We start from the raw sequence: 18,765 nt of genomic DNA on the forward strand, positions 1-18,765 counted from the left end.
ACGGGGTGGAAACGGGGGAGCTGGGAGGGAACGGCCCGCCGGGGGTGCTGGGAGATGTGGTTCGGGGGGGGAGGAGAAAGGGACAGCAGGTCTACCCAAAGGCTGCTGCTGGGAGGCTTCATTAGGGGCGTAATTAGGGTTACGTTTAGGGTAGTTTGGAGAAAGAGAAGGCGCAGGGTCCTGTTGCGTGTGGGGCTGTGTAAAGGCTCCCAAAGGAGATCAGGTCTACCCAAAGGCTTGGGTTGGGAGGCTTAATTAGGGGTGTAATTAGGGTTAGGGTTAATATCCTGGGGGGGGGGGTTGGGGGGGTCCCAGGGAGGATCCTTAATGGCTTGGGGGTGTGAGAAACGCTCCGTAGCCAACAACTTGGGCTCAGGCGAGGAGCTCAGCGAAGCAGGAATTTATTCGCGATCGCAGTGGCGGGCGCCCCACGAGCAGGAGCGCGCCTCCTGGTCCCCAAACCCAGTTTACATACTGTTTGGTGCCGGGACCCTCCCCAGTTTCCCCACTGAGTGGGCAATCCAGGCTCACAATCTGTCTGATGCTTCCCAGACAATGCCTGGCCTTCAGTTGCCGGCCTGTTTTTGGGATGGCAATGTTTTCTCCCCTTGTCTGCCTTGACTTAACACAGCGATTTCCACCTGATCGCTCTAAGGAGGCTGGGTGTCTGCATTTTAGGAGGTCACCTGCTGAGCTTTCTTATCACTGTAAGCACATCTCAATACCCCATTCCTTCCTTCTGTACCATGTAACACTGCAAAAACAACATTTCTATTCCCACAACTCCCCCCTTTTCTCTTTTTATAATTTGTTGATTTTTGCAAAATTTTTTTCTCTAAGGTGTAATTTGGTAGATGTCTTCCTCTTCTTCACTTTCTTTGCTTTCCATTTCCTCTAATATCATTATCTTATCTGAGCAGGGTGGTGGATCCACGGTCATTTGTTTCGAAAGTGCAGTTTCAATTAACCGTTGGACAAGTCCCCTTACACAGGGGATAATGCAACAACCAACGGCTGTCAAAACTCCTGCTACGACAATCAAGGACGTAAATACGGACACTACCATCCCTTTCCATTTACCAAACCAAGATTCCAACCATCCTGTGATGGAAGGGTCTGCTCCTGAGTTTTCTGCCAATTCACTGGCAAGGGTGGTAAGCCCTTGCAATGCTCTAGTTCCTGTGCCATCCGGGGCAGCATTGTTAGGGATAAAAGTACAACAACGGCTGCCCAGCATCACGCACACACCACCTTTCTCCGCAAGCATCATACCTAATGCTATTCTGTTTTCCCAAGCCATTTTGCTGGTGGCATCTAGTTGTTCAGCGATTCCCCTTATCGCATCTCTTGTATAGTTTATGAATCTCTGCTGATTATAATAGATATAATGAATCCAATCCACATTTTTATTAATTGTTACCCACCAGAACAGTGACTCAAACCCTGCAGCAATTTGATTCCTGGCTTTACATCAGGAACTCCTCTAGGCACCCCAATAGAATCTACGTACGCTCTATCATCAAATGATACTCCTAAGCTTCTTTTACTTCTTCTGGGTATTTGTGATGTTTCTCTTTCAAATGCCAGGGTGAAGGGTACAGCTAATTGAACAAGTGCACAAGTGCCTCCCCAGTTAGATGGCAGGATGGACCGTAAGATCTTCCCTCCGCAGTACCACCAGAGATCTGCCCTGGGGATGTCAAATCTTGAATATTTTCCCATCAAGTCCTCGGTAGCATTCAAGGTCCTCGTGCACAAGGCAAATTCTCCCAGATGCTGGTAGCACTCACACCCTGCCGTGAGAGGCAAGCTGTATGGTTACCTATAGCTGTGGAGAATGCAGGGGGAGCCCTGATATTGCTATCGTGCAAGGAAGGGAGCAGCAAAGAGAGAGACTTACAGGCCTCATTTCCCCAGGCAGGCTTTTCTGGGTACAATGCAATCGTACATCGCATCCCTCGGGAGTCCTCGGTCCACCCCAATGGGCAGGGCACCATCCGGGCTATCGGTCGTCCCGAGGCACAAGCATAGCAATCGCTGTGGTTGAGACTCTGGACAGCAGATTTGACCCATTCTATCCAGGCATTCACATCCCCATACCCTGTTTCAATCTCAAATGTTTGAACTGCCGCATTTCAAAGAGGGCCTCCTGTTTTCTCTCCTGTTTTCTCCTTGAGTTTCTCCCTTTCTCTGATGGCGATAGAGGATCGTTTCCATACAGCTATTCTCAATCTGGCTGTTGGGTCTCTACCAGTTATTTGTTCTCTCTGCTCAATTGTCCTTGGGCATTTAAATCTCCACAAGCTAACACCTCACAAGCATCAAACATGACTGATTGTGGTACATAACCCTCTGTCACATTCACCCATATTTTTATGGGGTATCCCGTCTTACTATTATCTGGTCATGCCTTTTCCAAGTTGCCAATTGACCAAGGCTTTCTCTGAGGCCTACAATCACTAAAAACAAAATTAATAATTGATTTTTCCCTGTCATTATTTTTAAACCTTAGGTTTCCAAATAATTATCAATACAAAGAATAAGATATACACTACTACCATAACAACCCCCCCTTGGGAACACTTCAATTCACTATAGGCCAGTCCTTTCTCTCAATCACAAGTCACGCTCATTAGTTACCTGTGAAAATAAAAGGTTAGTTTACAATCGCAAGCTCTTATCCCGCTCAGAGTCCACTATGAGATTTTTCTCTTCGATTTCAGCTTCCAACAAGTCTTCTGTAGGAACAGCTTCCCAGGTACTAGGGTCGACGGATGCCTTCACTCGAGTATAGTGAGTCCAACCTTTTTCTGCAGTTCCTATGGCTGTTTCAGTGGTTAGTAGTACTTGGAAGTGTCCTTCCCATTCGGGCCGGAGTTGATCCTTTCCAGGTCCGAATCAGGACCCAATTTCCCACGGGTCCTGAGAAATGACAAAGAAGAGGACAACCCCAGAATACAGTTCTTAAGAAAACTCTTGTTTCGAATTGTGGTATCTCATCCCTTCTGCCCAGATAGGGTAATCCGAACAGCATCTCATACGGTGAAATTCCTATATGTTTCTTGGTGCTGTTTGAACCTGTAGGAGTGCTAAAAGTAAACATTTTACCCAAGGAAGTTGGGTTTTTAACGCTAATTTAGTTAATTGCTTCTTTAATGTCTGGTTCATTCGCTTTGCCTTCCCAGAAGAGGAGGGGTGCCAGGGGGTGTGAAAAGCCCACTCAATCTCTAAGGCCTGCATTAACCCTTGCAGTACTTGTGAAGTGAAATTATTTCCTTGGTCTGAATCAATGTTTTCAGCTATCCCATATCTAGGGACTGTTTGCTCCGGTGATACCTTAGCCACCGTGTTTGCAGGGGCAGATACAGAGGGGAAAGCTTACACCCATCCAGTCACGTGGCCAATTAGGACAAACAAGTACTTAAATCTCCCTCCTTTAGGTAACTCAGTAAAGTCTACCTGTATACTTTGGAAAGGTCGAATCCCTGGCTCCCGTCCCCCTCTAGGTCAGTTACAAATGACCTTTTTATTTGCCTTTTGACATATGGTACATCCTCTGCATATTTGCTTCACTAAAGTGTATATTCCTACACAGACATACTTTCTTAGCACAACATCACACATTGCTTGCATCTCCCAATGACTCTCTTGATGTAAAACATCATATTTGCCTCATTGGTGCTTTATTCAGCATTTCTCTCCCATCAGGGAGTATCCATTTTCCCTCAGGCTTCGTGGCTCCCGATTCCTTAAAGAAATCTCTCTTAAAAACTTTTTAGTTCTTTCTTAGTTTTCAACAATTCCCTGAATCCTCTCTGGATTTATTCTCAGTTTTCCCTCAGACATTAGATGCCTTAAATACCTGACTTCTCTTTCTACGTATTGTAATTTATTTTTCAATGCTCCCAAGCCCTGCTTTCCCAGAAAGTTGAATAGCTTGTTAGTAGCTTCCTTCACAACTGTTTTCTCCTGTCCTGACAATAAACGATCATACACGTTTTGTAACAGAAATTCCTCCTTGGGAGGTTGGAATTGCTCCAAAATCTGTTCTAGAACTTTGCCCAAATTAGTCGGTGGCCCTGTAAACCCCTGAGGTAAAAATTCCATATGTATTGTTGCTTCCGCCCCCACTTCAGAGTCTTTCCAGTCAGAGGTGAATATATCTTTGCTCTCAGGGCCCGAGAGCACTCCATTAATACCACTGTTATTCCAGTCTACCAATTTACTATTTGAATGCCCAATTTCATCATCAAATCCCTTCCCAACAAGTTAGTCCCTGCCTTGGGTACATACAATAATTGCCCAGAGATCATTTTATCCCCTAGTCTCAGCTTGGTACCCCCCAAAGGTGGCACTGTTACCCCAGCCCCTTCTACCCCCATCACTCGTTAGGGTTTCATTAGTTAATTTAATCCCTGATACTTTACAGGCCAGCAATGACCTAGCTGCCCCTGTGTATTGTGTTTGATGGCGAGGTTCGGGAGGGGGCTGCAGTGGCAGCCCCCACGAGGAGAATCCAGAAACCGCCCCGTGGCAGATAAGGGACAATTTCACCCGGCCCCAGAGGGGCCCACCGCTGCCCAGAGCCAAGCCATGAGCAACACAGTCCGTGCCTCTGTGAGAGCACATCCACGAAAACGAACAAACAAACAAAAACCTGCTGCTCAACAGCAGCTGGGAGAGCGAGGAGCGAGAAACCTCCCCGCAGACACCAAAGTCAGCACAGACGGAGGAGGTGGAGGCGCTCCAGGCGCCGGAGCCGAAGCCCCCTGCGGCCTGTGGAGAGGCCCCTGGTGGAGCAGGCTGCCCCCCCCGTCCCCCCCTTCTCGATACTTGGGAAACTGACCAAACACCACAGCAAATATACCAAAACCTCTAGACTGTTACTTAGATAGTGCCTACACCCTCTTTCCCTGCTCGTTCAACTTTCCCAACTCATTCAAAAAACAGCTCTGTCAAACATTACATACCACACCTTTAACACCTTCCATAACCCTTTTTAACGCTTCTTGTCTTTCTCCAGCCTGTACTTTCACCAAAGTCTCAGTCATTAGCCAACTTAATTCCATACCTTCCTTCTTCCACTCCGGATATTCCTACCTGAAGTGGCCAGCCTGCCCACACTTAAAACATCCCATCAAAGCCTGTCCCTGCTAAGATTCAGGCCACAACACGGGTAGCTTTCCTTGCCTGCCATTCCTTCATCTCTCTTCCTCTCTTTTCCATCCTGGCCCTGACTCCCCCTGAAGATTTTCTTCCTCTTTCTCCAACCCTCTGCCTGACTACCTGCTACGCTGTCATGTAATGGGGGGCAGACAATGGGACGGAGGGCAGCAGGGGACAATTTGGGGGTTACGGGGGGGGGAAGCCCCTCTCTGGGGGCCAAACGCCCCGGGGGGGCCCCCGCACCCCAAGGCCCCCCCCCAACGCCCCCCCCCCAAATCCCCCCCCCAGCGGGCGCTGGGCCCCTTCGTGTTCCTGCTCTTCGGGGCGCTGCTGGGGGGCTTCGCCCTCTTCACCTTCCTGCGGCTGCCCGAGACGCGGGGGCGCCCCTTCAGCGAGGGGGGGGGCGGCCCCCCCGGGACCCCCCCCCTGCTGCTGCTGCCGGGGGGGGGCGGCGAGGACAAGGCCAGCACCGAGCTGCGGCGCCTGGGGGAGGGGGGCGGTGACGAGGAGCCCGACTGAGGGCGCCCCCCCCCGAAAAAAAAGGGGGGGGCAAGTGAGAGGCCCCCCCCAAAATAAAGAGAGGGGGGTCCCAACTGAGGCCCCCCCACCATAAAAATCTTGAGGGGGGGAACCCAATGAACACGCCTTCCCCCCCAAAATATGGAGGGGAGGGGCCCCAAATGAGACCCCCCCGAAAATCTGAGGGGGGGGCCTCAAGACCCCCCCCCCATAAAATATTTAAGGGGGGGCCCCAAATGACCCCCACCCCCCTGAAAATATGGAGGGGGGGCACCAAAAGAGCTCCCCCCCCCCAAAATAAATTGACGGTGGGTCCCAAATGAGCCCCCCCCCAAAGAAATTTGAGGGGGGGGCTCAAATGTGACCCCTCCCCCCCAAAATTGGAGGGGGGGCCATATGTGAGACCCCCCCCCCCCCGAAAGAACCGGAAAGGGGACACCAAATGAGCGCCCCCCAGTAAGGGGGGGGGGGGCTCAAATGAGACCCCCCCAAAAAACAGAATTTAGGGAAATCCCCACCCCCAAAAACAAACAAACAAAAAAAATAAAAACAAAATTTGGGGAAACGGCCCCAACATTTGGGGAAACGGCCCCAAAATCCGGGGAAACGGCCCCAAAATCCGGGGAAACGGCCCCAAAATCCGGGGAAATGCCCCCAAAAAGCTGCTGCTTGTGACGCAAAGGGGGGGGGGGGGGCACGGGGACACCCCCTTAAAAAGAAAAACAAAAACTTTTGGGGGGAAATCGCCCAAAACCTGCACTTTGTTACCCACGTTTGAGACCCCCCCCCCCCCACCGAAACCCCCCAAAATTGGGGAAATCCCCCCAAAAGTCCCAAAATCGGGGGAAATTTCCCCAAAACCCGCCGCTTCTTGCGATTCCTTTTGGGACCCCCCCCCCCCCCCCCCCAGCAAAACCCCCAAATTTCCCCCAAAACTTGTGGTGTGCCTGTAGGATTCCCCCCCCCAGACCCCAAATTTTGGGTGAAAATCCCCCCCAAAATCCCTCCCCGTGAGGTCACTTTTAGGACCCCCCCCCAAAAGACCCCCAAATTTGGGGGGGAATCCCCCAAAGCTGCTATTTGTGCCCCCCCCCCATTTTGGGGTGAAATCCCCCCGAAGCTGCTGCTGGGACCCCTCAAAACCCCAAATTTGGGGAAAACTCCCCCAAACCCATTTGTGACCCCAGTTACCCCCCCCCCAAAAAAAACAACCCTTATTTTGGGGAGAAATCCCCCAAAACCCGCAGTTTTGCCCCCCCCCCCCTTAAAATTTAGAGGAAAATCCCCTAAAAAAATACATTTCTTACCCCTGCGCCCCCCCCGACCCCAAATTTTGGGGGAAATCCCCTAAATCCCGCTGTTTGGGACTCCCCCCCCACACCCAAACGATTTGGGGGGGGCATTTTGGGACCCCCCTTTACCTAAAACACCCTGGGGGGGGCATTTTGGGGTCCCCACCCCCACCCTGAATGATTTGGGGGGGGCATTTTGGGGCCCCCCCCTTACCTTTATGGCCTTGGGGGGGGGCATTGTAGGGCCCCTCCCACCCCAAATGATTTGGGGGGGGATTTTGAGGACCCCCCCCCCACCCTAAATCATTGGGGGCAGATTTTTGGGACCCCAACCCGCACCCTAAATAATTTGGGGGGGGGATTCTGGGCCCCCCCCTCCCTTAAACACCCGGGGGGGGTATTTTAGCCCCCCCACACCCCCAAAACGACTTGGGGGGGCATTTTGGGGTCCCCCCCCCACCCAAGTGCCTCGTTCTCCCGGGGGGGCCCCCCCACTTCTGCCCCCCCCCCGCCTGTACATAAACGCCACTCCCTCCCGGACCCCACCGTGGTTTTTTTTGGGGTTGGGGGGCCCCGAAAACAGCCCCCACCCCCCCCTAAAATTTGGGGGAAAATCCCCTAAAAAAATACATTTCTTACCCCTGCGCCCCCCCCCGACCCCAAATTTTGGGGGAAATCCCCTAAATCCCGCTGTTTGGGACCCCCCCCCCCACCCTAAACGATTTGGGGGGGCATTTTGGGGTCCCCCCGCACCCTAAATAATTTGGGGGGGGATTGTGGGGTCCCCCCCTCCCTTAAACACCCGGGGGGGGTATTTTAGCCCCAAAATAGGGGGCCATATGTGAGCCCTCCCCCCCCCCAAAAAAGAACCAGAAGGGGGGCACCAAATGAGCGCCCCCCCCAATAAGGGGGGGGGGGGGGAGTCCTCAAATGAGCCCCCCCAAAAAAGAATTTAGGTAAATCCCCCCCCCCCAAAAAAAAAAGCCCCAAAATCCAGGGAAACGGCCCCAAAATCCGGGGCACGGCCCCAAAATCCGGGGAAACGGCCCCAAAAGCTGCTGCTTGTGACCCGTTTTGGGACACACCCCCCCCGAAAAAACCACTAAAATTTCAGGGAATTCCCCCCAAAAACCTCTTCCCCCCCCCCCCCCCCCCTCCAATCAGGGACCCACCAAAAGCCCCGAATTTGGGGGAAATGCCCCAAAAAGCTGCTGCTTGTGATGCTGGGGGGGGGGGGGGGGGCATGGGGACACCCCCTTAAAAAAAACCAAACTTTTTGGGGGGAAATCGCCCAAAACCTGCACTTTGTTACCCACGTTTGAGACCCCCCACCCCCACTGAAACCCCCCATATTTGGGGAAATCCCCCCAAAAGTCCCAAAATCAAGGGAAATTCCCCCAAAACCGCTGCTTGCGACCCCGTTTTGGGGCCCCCTCCTCAAAGAAAACACTAAGTTTGGGGAAATTTCCTCAAAAATCCTCAAATTTGGGGATTTTCCCGGAAAATCAGGTCCGGAACCCTGAAGTGTTGTTAGTTAATGGGCTGATATCTGACGTCAGCCAAAGGCAGAGAGGAATCCCTGAGGCACTGGAAAATGTAAAGGCTGAACATGCTTGTTCTTTTAGGCACTGAGCTGCACAGGAATACACAGGGTCACTTGCTGCTGACACATTCACTCTGGTCTTGGATGGTTTGTCAGGAATTCCTTGTACAGGAGGCTCGTAGTAGGCCAGGATATCCTGACCTTGCTCCACAGCAAGAGCTACAACGTCAGTCTCAGAAGTGCTGTAGAAAATCTGCAGCTGACCAAATCTTCCCTCACTAAAAGACATTATAATAAAATAAAGTTCTGTTAGTTGACAAAGGATGTCTAATATTCTACATGTTTCTGGGTTAATAATAGAAGTGAACAAAATCAACTGACCCTTTCTGAATTGCTGAAAAATTCCAAATAACACATCAAAATGCATTCCCTTTGAAACTAGTACCAGAATAACTGAGTTATCTTATTTTTTTGTGGATAGCAAGTTTGATTATTTATAGCTTAGGTAGTAGTCTGTTAAGAATGCATATTTGTAAACATTTGGTTCTAGGAGTTAACTTAGTCTTCTTCAGGACTTGGCAGCTCTCCTTACTTGCAAGGAAGAAAAAGCCGGTGACACCCAGACTTATCATCCTTCCTCTAGGATCACATGCATAAAACCTGTTTTCCTTCTCTTATTTTCATCCTGTAAGGGCTGGCCATTTTGTCCTCCTGTTCAAATCACAGGAACAGGCTACCATGCAGGTTTAAATGATTTGATGATTAAACGGACAAAATGAATAGTACACTGTGTACGCTGAGTTTACATTGTGCATTTCAATGTATACTACGTTTAAGTAATTTATGTAATACACAGACATCTACTTCAAAAACAATGTGTTTGAAATGAAAATACATTGAGATGGCAGATCAAAGAATTGATGCACATATTTTTATGAGAGGAGCATGAAATTTGACATTATAGTGGAAACAAAAGTGAAGAATAAATAGTAATTACAAATAAAGCAAACATTATACAAACCTTCGCCTGACTGTTATGTTTGCCAGCAAATTTCTTTCTAGTGGCTCCTGAACTCGATATAAGGATTGATGAAAGAAAACTGTGCCATAAGGATTATCATTGGCAGGTATTATAATACTTGCCACGCCATCTAACCCAATAGCACCACCATTGGAGGCCTGAGTTAATTCTACACGGACAATCTCAAAGAGAAGAAAAGAAAAAGAAGTAATGCAGCTAGACAATTTGTGGTTTTTCTAACAATAATTACAAGCAAAGTATAACATGAAATTATAGCACCTTCCTGCCGGAACATTTCTTGTTTTCCATCATACATATTTCTAGAACAAGTCAAAATTAATACCATCTTCAAGGAAGATGTAAGTGCTTGACTTACTTCTTCTATTTCTGGAACATCATCAGCCAGGATTTCCAATAGTAGCATCTGAAAGGCTTCCCCAGGGGCAAAAGTAATATTGCCTGAGGCAACCTGCAAGTCCTCATCAGCAGGGTGTCCACCAATGGTAGCAACCCACTCAACAGTAACGTTACCAAGTGTCCCAGCATTGCGGATTACTGGCAGATTTATGGGTACTGATCCAGATTCAGGCTCCTCCACAGTAAATTCGGTCATCTGGAACACTGAAGTGCAGCACAAAGAGGTGTATTTCATTAACAGTAATATTTAAAATAAAAACACCATCCTAGTTACTGAATTATATATTTTATTTCACTTGATTGCATTCATTTGCACAATTAAAAAAATGTTAATCAGGTTTAAACTTCAAATTGAACTTTCAGTATCATTTTATCTGCAAATAAAATTGGCATGAAAATTCAGCCCCCACCCAAGAGTTTATTCCAACGTATCCATTGTTCAAGGCTAGCCATGATCTAAGTTTTTAGAAGACGGTCAGAAGGTAATTTTTCCCAGTGAGGAAATTTTTTATCATTTTTTATGTCACGTATGGAAAAAATGTGTCAACATATTCCATCTAAATTGTTTCAAATATAAGTCTTTCTTGTATAAAATCTTTAGTTGTTAAGAATGAAGTTAATGAATTATCCATGTGGAATTATTTACTTTTGTCAATTTCCTTTACATTTTGCTGATAAAATGGAATAACTGAAATAAAGTAGGGTACTAAAGGGAGAAAGAGTAAGTCAAATAAAATGGCTGGAAAACATACACCAGAAATACTGAAATAGAAAAAATAAATAGAAAAGATAAATTTCTAAAATGTCATTAAATTTTTGAAATTACCATTTTTTTCTCAAAACCTGTGTAATGAAACTATTTTTGGAAAGTGTCCACAATCCATTTTACTGATAATGATAGAAAGAAGAAAAACTACAATAACTAACAACCAGAACATACAAGAACGCAATTTAAGTCATATTTGTACTTTCCAATTTCCCCAGATATTTAAACCTGCTTTGCCTGATTATTTTGTAAAACAATGACACTGCACTATCTAAACAGGTTTTGGCATGTAAACTTAAGCTTCAAGCTATTGCAGAAATGCAACATTTAGAATAGATAAAAAAATACAAATTAAATTAAAATCCATCCCCATTAGGAGACTCCAAAATCCACCTTCGTCTCACAAAATCTTGATATATAAGTTGACTGAATGCTTCAATTTCGCTATATAAGGGCACCATTTGCCCTTACTTACACGTTTTAATTTAGTTTATCTTATTTTGTCCTTTACTGTGTTCATCCAGACTTCCCTTTTTGTATTCTGAAAATTTTTATTCCATTGCCCAGTAATAACTCACCCACAAATCAGCAGATTGCTACTGGACAAGAGAAAATATGCAAATAAGACTCATTTACCAAAGGATCCAAACGGGTCATCAGAAGCCTCAATGGTTATGACTGCCCTCGTCAAAGATCCAAGCAAGGCTCCTCCTGTCGTTTGATTCAGCAGCTGAACATAAAAGGACTCCTCAACTTCAGGATTGATATCATTAATTATAAAAATTGGCACAGCTTTACTTGTTTCTCCTTCTAGTAAGACAACATCTGATGAGGCTACACTGTAGTCCTCACCTAGATTTGTACATGAAAAAATAACAAAACAATCAAAACACAGAAGAATATTAAGGCATTCTGGTTCATTATGAAACATCACTAATGTTTATCAGCACTAATATTTATCTGTTCTTTTTGCATTCCCTTGTGTTCATATGTTGGTGTGTTTTTTTGTGTTTTTTTTTTCTTTATCTTCATACCCAGAAAATACAATTGTTTATTTCCTAGTGCCTTTTAGATATCTGGATGGATGAAAATAAATCTCATCTTGGCCAAAACAGAGTTTACACTGTCAGTCCAAGAAGCAATTACAAAAGGTCCATTATTATCTTCCATTGAGAAGATCACACAACTGTGACATTTCTATATTTGATTTCTGATAGTTGTCTGGCTTTCCAAGAGATAAAATGAAACAGAAGTACCTTTTTCAAAGGAGATTTTACTAAAGGACATAAGGTCACTCCTTCCCTCGTGGAGCTTTTCAGGGATCACCTGAGAGCTTTACCTTTCATTTGCAAAGTAAAAGTCTTCTTGAATTGTGCTTAACATTTGTCTGTTTCACAGAGGAGTCACCAGCTCTCAATTTCCCTCCAAGAAACTCAAATAAGCCATGTATGGTAGGTTGAAATATGTACAAAGGACTAAGTACTAGCTATATATACTACTACAGGATTTTTTATTTTATTTTATTTTTTTGAGAAAGTGAGTGGCCACCAGGGAAACAAACAGCCAATTCCTTTCCTTAGTTTTCTTGCTAGATTCTTCAGTGATGATATCTCTGAGTTTTTTTAAATTTGATGTAAGGTCTCTTCTATAGGACCTGAATTCCTGTCTCCTAAGTACACTCAGTAAGTATCTCACACTTTGGTATTTTTTCTACTTGTTTTACTAGACTGCATTCAATACACACTTGCTTGCTTTGGTTACTCGAAGCATACAGTATGCTCTTTCTGGTTTAACACAGAATGTGTATTTCTGCTATTTTGATTTCTTACCAGCTGTTGCAGTTATTGGCATAGCTTTGAATTTCACAGAAACATCTGCAAAAATTCCCCCAGTTCTGGTCACGTTAATGATTGGTCCAACATAATTTTCAGCAACTCGCACAGCTGAAGCTGAAAGCTGAAGTGTTCCAAAAGCATCATCATTGGCATTGATAATTACATGAGCTATAGTCTCACCCACTGATCCAAGACGAGGAGAATTTACAACTGAAATATAAAAAAAACCTCTTAGAGCAAGCCTGAAATGCCTCCTATATATGGCTATACTGTTCATATACATACACCTGAGTTTAGTGGATGGCCACTACTAGCTTTCAATAAAATTTTCATTTTAGATTTGGACAAAATATAACTACAAACTGCACAAGCATATTTTTGATGTTTGAATTATATTATGTCAGAAAATCCACATTCTTACTAACTTATTATTCTACCCTGCTGTGGAGCATACAAAACACCAGTTCTTTGAAGAGGTGAGGTACTAGCAAAATTACTTACTTATTTGTCCATAGGACAATAGAATTTTACACTAGCAATGATGAACTATAAGTAACCTTTCAGTTTCCCAGTAGAATTTTTTGTAGTGTTTCCCTTAAAAATCAAGATTAATGTGGGAGAGTCATGGGGGAGAGGGAAGGGAAATTAGGCATGCCAAGAAGCTCTTAAGCATAAATAAGGCTGTAATGACCTGAATTTATCTGATCGGGCAAACATCCTCTACGCTAAAAAGCCAGCATGAAGCTGCAATTCTACACCACTTAATGTTTAAAAGGCTTTTTTCGCTTTCAGTAAGTGCAACTAGCTTATTTCCTATCATTGTGCTTTACAGAAACAACAGGTGAGCAGGTATTAGCACACAAAACCAATACAGTAATACAGTTGGCCTAAAACACCTGGGATAAAGCAGATGCAGAAGGGAGAAAGAAATGTCCACCCCTGACAAAATTTTGTGGTAAAGGAAATATATGCTGACACACAGAATCTTCATACTTAATGTGAGATACTCTGACATATAACTTACAGGATTCTTAACTATACAGAGTTAGGCAGAGGTAAAATTTTACTGTAATTTCAATTGCTGCATTTTATCCTATTAAATATAAATATTAGCCTACATATTTAAGCTTTGGGTTTACATATGAAAGACACTTACTTGGCCGATCCTGTACTTTGTCGATCAAAACAGTATTGTTTAGCTCCACAAAAACAGATTCTGACCTCTCAGGATCATAATCATCCAAAATAGGCAAAGATATTGTGGCTTCGCTTTCATTGGCTGCGAAGATCACATACCCAGTAATGGGTATATAATCTTCTCCTTGTATTGCTCTAACAACATCAGGTGGAAGAAAGGGTGACTTTTCATCATCACCTAAAGTTCTGTATGTAACCACTACTGTACCAAGAAGACCACCAAGCCTTACTATTGTCAGGGAGATATTTTTTGTTTCTTCCTCAACTTTTATTGGTCTGTTTCTCTCAGAAAAGATGAACAGTCCATATGGATCATCATTAGCTAAAACTGTTAATGTTGCATTAGTGTGATTTCCAAGACGACCACCGGACACATTGATGATCAAAACTGAAAACACCTGATCCAGTTCAGGCACGTTGTCAGGAGAAACTTGTATGGTAATATTTGCTCTCACTTGGCCAACATCAAATGTTACATTCCCATATGCAGAGACCAGGTCTTCTGTAAGATCACAGACTATGACCCAATACAGAGTCACCTCAGACAGGGCCCCATGAGTTCTCACAACCTAAGTGGAAAACACAAAGATTTATGTATTTCTTTGTACTATAAGAAAGAAGAACATAAAAGTGTAAAATGGCATACAGCAAAGTCACAGAATCACAGAATATCCTGAGTTACAAAAGATCCACAGGGATTATCAGGTCCAACACCTGACTCCACACAGGACCACCCAAAATCAAATCGCATGTCTGACAGAGTAGTCCAAATGCTTCTTGAACTCTGGCAGCTCAGTGCTGTGACCATGTCCCTGGGGAGCCTGTCCCAGTGCCCGACCACCTCTGGGTGCAGAACCTTTCCCTAACCCCCAGCCTGACCCTCCCCTGTCCCAGCCCCGTGCCGTTCCCTCGGGTCCTGTCGCTGTCCCCAGAGAGCAGAGCTCAGCGCCTGCCCCTCCGCTCCCCTCGTGAGGGAGCTGCAGGCCGCCATGAGACCTCCCCTCGGCCTGCTCTGCTCTGGGCTGAACAAACCCAGGGACCTCAGCCGCTCCTCATACTTCTTGCCCTCTAGACCCTTCACCACCATAGTAGCCCTCCTTTGGATGCTCTCTAATAGTTTATGTCCTTCATATATTGTAGCACACACAGTGCTAGAGGTGAGGCTTCACCAGCACAGAGCAGAGCAGGACAATCCCTTCCCTTGACCATCCAGCATTGCTGTGCCTTATGCTCCAGAACACAGTTGACCATTTTGGCTGCTAAGGCACACTGCTGGTTCATATTTCTCTTGCTGTCAAGCAAAACCCCCAGATCCCTTTCCATGGGGCTGCTCTTCAGCCTCTTGTCCCCAGGCCTGTCCGTACAGCCAGCATTGCCCCTTGCCAGGTGCAGAATCCAGCACTTCCTCGTTTAACTTAATTCCAGTCAACTGTGACCTCTCCAGACTCCAAGACTATTGAAAAATTATTGAGAGAGGTCTTGCAATGACATCAGCCAGCTCTTTCTGTACTTTGGGATTAATCCCACTGGACCCCATAGACTTATATGCATCCAGCTGGAGCAGCAAATCCTGCACAAGTTCAAAGTTGGCTGGGAGTTTATCATCATCACAGTCCTGAAATTCAGAGCTTTGGGTGTCCCCGAGCCCATCATTGGTGTTAAAGACAGAGGCAAAGAAGGCATTAACCTCTGCTTTATTGGCGTACTTATTTGTGAGGTTACCAACCTCAACAAGTAATGGATCAATGTTTTCTCTGCTCCTCCTTTTGCTGTTAGCATACTTTAAAAAAAGCACTTTTTGTTGTCCCCACAGTACTGGCCAGCTTCAACTCTGAGTGAACATCACCTCTGTAGTCCTTGTTCAACTGACCTTGCTTCCAATGCCCACAGATTTTCCTTTTTCGCCTAAATTCTAGAATAAGATCCCTGCTCAGCCAAGCTGGCCTTCTGCCCAGCTTGCTCAACTTCTGACTCTTTGGAATTGCCTGTTCCTGTGCTCTTAAGAGGTGTTACTTAACTAACCAGCACTGATGGACTCCAATACCTTCAAAAGCAGGTTCCAAGGGGACCTCACAAACTAGTTCACTGAGTAGTCTGAAGTCTGCTGTCTCCATAGCTAGGGCTGAACTTTTGCTGGCAGTTTTCCTCCTATTACCAAAGATTTTAAACTCAGCCATCTCATGGTCACTATGGCCAGGACAGCCTCCAATCACCACTTCACCCACAAGACCCTCACTGTTTACAAGCAACAAATCTGGAGGGCACCTTTCTTAGTCAGCTTCCAGAGTAACTGTACCAACAAGTTATTGTTAACGTGCCTCAGGAATTTCCAGTACCTGTTTGTATTGGCTGTATGGTATTCCCAGCTAACATCTGGGAAGTTGAAGTCACCCACAGGGACAAGGGCAGATGACCTAGAGATATCCCTTAGTTCATTATAGAATAATTTGGCAATGTTGTCCTCCTGGCTGGGTGGTCTATAGCAGACTCCCACAACAACTTCATCTTATTGTTATAACTTATTTCCATGTCCCTTAATCCTTACCCGGAGGATCTTAAGCATGTCATTGCCAACTGCAAGCTGCACACAATCCAGCCCCTCCATTATATACAGTGCAAAGTCATTGACATGATGAGTTAAAAATAAACTAATTTTAAAAACAGTGTAATCTTTATCATCTTAGCTTTGCTGTATTTGTTGTGTCATCAGCACTTACTTTAAAATATTCATACCTCAAATGTAAACAAGTAGAAGTAAATTTAAACTTATATAAAACATTTTAGTTTTAAGCTGAAAGATACACTTTAGAAAGTGAAGTATAAAATGTCAAGACAAATGTACATGATAAAGTTAAGTTAAAATGCTGTAGACCTATTATAAAAATATTGCAGAATGCTCTGTAAAATAGACATAAAAGAGGATTGCATAGCAATATGAGACCCAAAACTTTCTAACCTGCAACATAATATTGCTATCTCCATCTTCAGGCTCAGTTCCATTTACCGAGAGTGACTCAGTACTGAACTCAAAGACGCCATGAGCATCATCAGAAGCCTCAATAGTCACAACGATGTGGGATGCAATTCCCAAGCTGGCTGTAAGTGCAAGTGCCAAAATGAGTTATTTTTTTATACCATCTTTTCTTAAAAGCTAAGGAAGTTTGTTACAAAAAGCACACAGAAAAGCATAACTGGAATATTTCTGCTGTTTTGCATTTTGTGGTGTGTTTTTTTTTTGTTTTAAATGTGGAATAATTATCCACATGGATAAGGAACTCACTTTCAATAATGCAGTCCTGGCAGCCCTTCTATGGAACAACACTCCAAAGCAACATATAAAATGCAAATATTTTAAGAGAGGATCAAAAATAAAATTACTTGTCTAATTAAGGAAAATGAACTAGAATTTAGGGTAGGGGAGAGTTACGTGGTAAAACACAGTGTAAGCAGTGCAGACAGGACAAAAGCAGGTACTATTTTAACTGAAGCTGGAACAAAGAAAAAGCTAGTCCAGGAAATTCTACTACTGTAATGATCATCTTGTGTGAGATAACTTGCTGCTTAGAAAGAGAAAGAGCCTGGCATTTTAAAAAAAATCTGGAAACACAGAAGAGGAAACAACACTTCCCAGGAAGTTCCAAAAAGTGGTTAAACCACAGACTTACTCTCAGGTTCAAACTGAACTCCTTTGTATTTTCAAATAAAACAGAAAATCAGGCTGTCACTGTGGAATAAATTATTTGATTTCGATAATGGGTGCTAACACAATATTTTCAGGTCTCTAGGGTTTAATTCAAAATCCGCCATCATTAGCGTTTCCCTCATAGTAGGTGCTTTTGTTTTCATCTTATTTCTGCATATTGTATGTTTTTAATTTTCTCAAGATTAAATTATCTTTGTTTTCTGTATGTTGTGACAAAAATAGACTTCAAAAATGAAAAATAATCAAAGCATTCTTTTAGAAAAAAAAGAGCTAACACCACTTTTTATTAAGAGTATTTTTGAGATGCAGAGATCAAAGCATAAAGCAAGTGGCAAAAGAAAGTATCAAAACACACAGTCAGGTAATTTTTAAATTACCTTAAATTTAAAAAGTTTCTCTCCTCTTTGCTCTCCAGAAAATTTTACAAAATTTACAAACAAAGCTAATTTTTCTAACTACTTCTGGAATAACTACATTGTGTTCTATAAAAATACAGCTTTGAAGATAGAGAAGCTGTTATTTTCTGTATTACGGTTAGTATTGACTGTTGTTGAAATTAAGCCTTTTTTAAAATGGGAAAGAATGTTTTGACAGGACTCTATGATATATCTCAAACCACAAGCAAAATAACACTATGATAAACTGTGTCAGTAGTGTAGTTCATGAGGGATATTACAGTTAGCATAAAGAAATAAAGATTAATCCAAAATGCTTACCATGCTGATGGACAGTTGGAAGGAAGAAATCCATGTTCCCATCACCACTACCACTGCCATCATTTCTAAAGAGCTCAGCAACTTTAAGATGACAGACATACAGATATATACACATATATACATTTATAAATCAGAGCGCAAGCAAAGAGAAATTTAAACTATTCTGGACAACAGGAAAAAAAGAGGGAAGCACTCTAGGAAGGTATCAACTTTGCTTCTGAAAGTGTACAGGAGTTCTAATAAAGACTGAAATATTTACATATGCCACCTCTTACTTAATTTATGACATTGGAAATAGCAATGGGAAGTCAGAATGAAAGAAAACACATACACATAGTTTATCTTTCCTCTCTTTCCCTCTTTGTGTCCCCATTTTGTATTTCCCCTTTCTCACTCCTAACTGAGGCTTGTCATGGAGGAATCTAAATTGAAAAAAAAAAAAAAAAAAAAGGTAGGGGAGACGATAAAGTCCCTCAAGCTCCTTATTCTAATATTTTCTCACAAAGTGAAAATGTTGGGAAAATCTGCAGAAAACTTAACTAATGGGGACTTCATAAGCTTTGTGTTTGTGTTGGAAAGGCCAAAAAGAA

At 44.1% G+C, this 18,765-nt stretch overlaps 1 protein-coding gene across 1 annotated transcript; it reads right to left on the bottom strand.

The window, feature by feature from the left end:
* Positions 1-275: 275 nt before the first annotated feature.
* On the bottom strand, positions 276-18,262 carry LOC310890376 (adhesion G-protein coupled receptor V1-like). The gene is made up of 7 exons (XM_083852727.1): positions 18,176-18,262; positions 16,713-16,852; positions 13,716-14,325; positions 12,554-12,769; positions 11,361-11,576; positions 9,918-10,162; positions 276-2,922 (listed from the first exon to the last, which is right to left on the bottom strand). Exons 1-7 carry the CDS (start codon positions 18,207-18,209, stop codon positions 2,899-2,901), a joined length of 1,485 nt encoding a protein of 494 aa, XP_083708853.1. The 5' UTR covers positions 18,210-18,262; the 3' UTR covers positions 276-2,898.
* Positions 18,263-18,765: the final 503 nt, after the last annotated feature.

This window comes from Anser anser (assembly GCF_964211835.1).
Source record: "Anser anser genome assembly, contig: HAP1_SCAFFOLD_485, whole genome shotgun sequence".
Lineage (NCBI taxonomy): Eukaryota > Metazoa > Chordata > Aves > Anseriformes > Anatidae > Anser > Anser anser.

What these genes read in the sequence shown, in the direction of transcription:
- LOC310890376 (XM_083852727.1), bottom strand. Translation starts at nt 18,209, where the DNA reads ATGGATTTCTTCCTTCCAACTGTCCATCAGCATG. An exon ending in TCCAACTGTCCATCAGCATG is followed by an intron (nt 16,853 to 18,175) that starts GTAAGCATTTTG and finishes TTGCACTTACAG; the next exon opens with CCAGCTTGGGAATTGCATCC. An exon ending in ATAGCAATATTATGTTGCAG is followed by an intron (nt 14,326 to 16,712) that starts GTTAGAAAGTTT and finishes TTTTCCACTTAG; the next exon opens with GTTGTGAGAACTCATGGGGC.